Raw genomic sequence first — 4,285 nt, 5'->3', positions numbered from 1 at the left:
AGGGGTGAGTTTTAAAAGAAATTTAATATTACATACCGTGCAGAAGCTGAAGGTGGAATCTGCTCTCTCTAGTTGGAAGATTTGTTTTTTTCTGTCATTAATTGGAAGAAAATTTTTTTTTCTTTAATGTGGATTGGATTTTCTGCAAGTTTCTGAGAAAGCCATCCCATTCTTTTGTCTTCATGTGTGCCTCATTGTTCTATAAATGAGTCGCGAGTCACTTTTGTTGAACCCCCCCCTACCTTGAGTTTCCTTTTCTCCTTTTGGTTTCTCCCTCTCTCAGGACTTGAGAAAGAAAAAAAAAATGGAGGAGTTGGGTTCTGTTTGGGATTATCAAGAGGTGGGTTCTTTCTACTCTTTTGATAAATTCTTTCCTCTCTCTGTTTCCTCTTCTGGGTCTTGTTTGGTCTGGCATTTAAGCCTTCTGTTGTTCTGTTTTATTTATTATGAACAGTTGTGATATTCATTGTGTTTTATTCATGGTGTCTAAAGTGTAAACAGAAATTCATTTCCCTACTCATTATCATCAGTTCTATTACAAAGTTCAAAACTTTTTTCGTGACTCTGCCTTGTTGTTATGATTTACTGCTGTTCTAAAGCCTTCTTGGTAGATGTTCTGTGTCTTGGATGTTGTTAACGTTTGTTATTCTCTTACAAATGCATTGTAATTTTTTGCTTGAACGAGTAGCCTTAATTTGATGGCATTGCCTTTTTTGTTTTGATTCTCCGATGATATGCTCCTAGTGTTTTTTGGTGTGGTTTGGTAAAAGAAAAAAAAAAAAAAGTGGTCCTTGTTTTGTGCTATTTTCCCCCTTCCTTTTTGTTTGCTTATTGAAACTTAAGAGTCGAGGCTTGTCTGTATCGATGCAAACTTGCGATATTTCATAGCACATGTTATGGGGACCGATGTCTTTTAAGAGATTGGTTGTGCTGGTGCTCTCTTTCTCTCATTAGTTTAATCTTTCGAGTTCGAAAGATTCACGTCATTTGACTTGAAGGGCTTGTGATCCGCACGGGTCCAAATTGAGATTATACTGTTTCCCCCACCATTGAAATTCTTGTTTCATCAATTGGATTCATTTGGAATTTCTGTCCCTGCCAAATTGGATTCTCTGATTTTTACGTTAGCATGTTTGGTGTAGATTTCTGTCCTATTGGAAGCTCAATGTATTGATGTTGATCTCTGAGACTCTTTGGAACCGAGGCTTAAACCTTTTTCTGTTGCCCTGCAGCTTTTACCAATGCAAATATTGTATGGTTTTAAAGTCTGTGTGTTTGAAGTTGCCAGGCCATATTTTGTTTAATTCTTGTGCGAACAACGTAAGTAATTGATTTGTATTGGATTGAATTGACAGAGCTTTGATGAATTGAAGCAGAAGCTTGTGTACACCACCATCGAATTGGGGTCACTGAAAGTTGAAGCAAATGAAGAAATGAGAAAGCACAGGGAGGATGTCGATCACTTAATCAATCTCCTAAAGATAGCTTACCAAGAAAGAGATGAGGCCAAAGGTCAACTGCAAAAGCTAGTCGACAAACTTATGCTCTCTAGTACTCCTAAATTACTGCCCGTTCTTCCTCTAGCACAGCCTGAGAGCCCCCTTGTGATGCCTGCTAAAGCGAACTCCAGTATAACTGAATCTAACAGTCTATCTGATACATATAATCACCAATCACATGGCTCCTCCGCCGTGGATTCCTTACTCGATGCAGTTACTTCACCAGATTTCTCAAGCATTAACATGGCAGACTCATGTCACATGGGGTTTGTGGACAAGACCTTGGTTCAGGATTATAATGGCTCTATACCAACAGGTTTAGTGGCTCCACCAATGGCCAAGATTGATCCGGCCGATGATGTAATTGATAAATTTGCCAAAGGAAGAGTCCTACCTCAAAAGGGAAAACTGTTGCAGGCTGTGATGGATACAGGTCCTCTTCTTCAAACACTTCTTCTTGCAGGTCCGCTTCCGCAGTGGAGAAATCCACCTCCACTGCAGCCGTTCAATATTCCACCTGTTTCTATTACTTGTGAAACTCCAAACCTCACTGCCAATTCAAGCTGTCTAGCTCAACAACCATTGGCTTCACCGTCATATATTGAAATGTCTCGAGGATCTTCTCAGATGTGTTCAGCTTCCATGTTAGATTTTTCTCCTGGAGCTGGTTCAGGTATAGGCAATGGACGTATGTTAAATTCCGGTGCTATCCATCAAATCCCAGCTGGAAAGCGGCAAAGATCTCAATGAGAGCCTAATAAGTTTTTTTCTTCTTGTAAAATCAAATTTCAGTGGTTGAGGGTGTATATAAGATGTATTGTTTTCAGAGTTTGAATGACACAAATAGTTAGCCTGGTAGGTTTATTTGCCTTGTACGTGAAAGGTTCCATTTCTGGTTCCTTGTAGACAAGTCATATTATATTTGATGTATTGTTTCAGAGTTTGAATGACACAAATAGTTAGCCTGGTAGGTTTATTTGCCTTGCACGTGAAAGGTTCCATTTCTGGTTCCTTGTTGACAAGTCATATTATATTTGAGTTGCCTCAATTATACACCACCATAGCTGTACACTTGCAAACAAAACTGCTGCAACCTGAAATGTCCACAGTAGAAAGATGGCTTACTACTTTCACTACCTTAGACGTGTTTCTGACATAGTTGCAGCAACTGAAGCAGTAGCTAGGCATGGATGCCCGTAAACACAACCTTGAACTTACACAATCTTCAAATGTTTAGTCAACTTTTAGGTATATTATCGAAGAAATATAGAATAGTCTTTGCTTGACCATCTGCAGCCGTTCTGGCCTGCAAAGGAGCTGTGAAGCGTCAAGGAAGTTGACTATCTAATTATTCATCGAGTGTGAAGCGTCAATGAATATACTTTCAGGTAGATTCTCCAGATGGGCATCGAGCGGAAGCAAACTTGGAAGATTCTTCCCATCTTGCAGAGGACACGTGATCCAAAAGCCAGCAAAGATAATCGCAGATGATGTTGTCATTTACTGGGAATAAGTTAAGGAGCAGGCCAAACTACCTTACAATTTTGTTATCAACCACTATTTTTGTCACAAGCGACGAGCCTTGAGAGCAAAAACAAGAGACTGGAGTCATTATCTGGTAGTAATACTAAGGTTACTAGAAACCTTTTGATTGGTCTATTTAGAGAAGAAAGGCAAGAGGTTGATTATACTGAACGTAAGATAACAATCACCAACTTTGTTTATGTTAGATGTGTGATGAGCTTTGCATACTATTTGCTATGATCCACCTAATAGTCTTCTTTTTTGTTTGTAGTACTTTTAACAAATGACCGTCTTGGCAAGAATATCCTGAAATATACAAAATTGAATACAATTTTGTACGCTACCAGAATATTCCGACTGAAACCTGTCAAATGTTCTACAATTCATTGTTCTCATCCTCTAGGTATCATCCCGCCACTAGCAAAACGTAATGCAACATTGAAATTGCGCGAGGGAAAAGATTAAGAATGCGTTGGGGAACGCCGTGCAAACCACGTTCCTATTAAATTATTATTTTTTTATTAAAATTGAATGTAGTTTATATTTTTTGGATCGTTTTGATGTGCTAATGTAAAAAATAATTTTTTTAAAAATAAAAAAAATATCATTAGCATATATTTCAGCACGAAAAGTTATTTGAAAAGCAACCGCTACCACACTGCCAAACACACTCTAAAAAAAAAACAAAATCATCAAAAACATTTTTTTTTTTGGAAGGAATTGGCAAAGAAACCTAGTAGGTAAACAAACCCACCCAATCATTCCATAGGTTTGCAAATATACAAGGGTCCAATTATTTAGCGGTAGTTTTTGTGTTTGCGGTGTAAACAATATAGTTAGATATTTAGTAATACATCAAAATATGTTTTATATTATAAAAATCATAAAAAAATTGAGTTTGAAAAGCAGTTTTTATAAAATAATTTTTACATGTTTTTTTAACTAAGTTTCATAAAACTCTGTTTGTTTTTGTATTTTAAAAGCATTCTTTTCAAAATTTAAATTTTTTTTATTTTTTTCTTTACTTCATTTTTTTTTTCAGATCATTTTGATGACCTAATATCAAAAATAATTTTTTTTAAAATAAAAAAATTATTTTAATACATTTCCAAATAAAAAACACTTTTAAAAAACAACCACAACCAAACATTTTATACACTAACCACACATTTTTAAAACTTACTTTTATAAAATTATAATTACAAAAGCTACTTAAAAAACAAAAACAAACACGCACTTAAGACTGCATTTAAGCTTTCAAA

At 36.1% G+C, this 4,285-nt stretch overlaps 1 protein-coding gene across 2 annotated transcripts; it reads left to right on the top strand.

Annotated features, from left to right (window-relative positions):
- LOC118053751 (uncharacterized) lies at positions 1-2,486 on the top strand. Of its 2 annotated transcripts, XM_035065105.2 has the most exons (3): positions 1-340; positions 1,143-1,252; positions 1,356-2,486. In XM_035065105.2, the coding sequence occupies exon 3, from the start codon at positions 1,434-1,436 to the stop codon at positions 2,247-2,249; it is 816 nt and encodes a 271-aa protein (XP_034920996.1). In that variant the 5' UTR covers positions 1-340; positions 1,143-1,252; positions 1,356-1,433; the 3' UTR covers positions 2,250-2,486. The 2 variants fall into 2 exon arrangements, with proteins under 2 accessions (XP_034920996.1, XP_034920995.1); XM_035065104.2 differs by lacking the exon at positions 1,143-1,252 and having other exon boundaries at positions 2-340.
- The last annotated feature ends 1,799 nt before the right edge of the window (positions 2,487-4,285 follow it).

This window comes from Populus alba, chromosome 9 (genome assembly GCF_005239225.2).
Source record: "Populus alba chromosome 9, ASM523922v2, whole genome shotgun sequence".
NCBI lineage: Eukaryota > Viridiplantae > Streptophyta > Magnoliopsida > Malpighiales > Salicaceae > Populus > Populus alba.
Note: the sequence above shows the minus strand (reverse complement) of the source record. Positions and strands in the feature narration are given on the sequence as shown.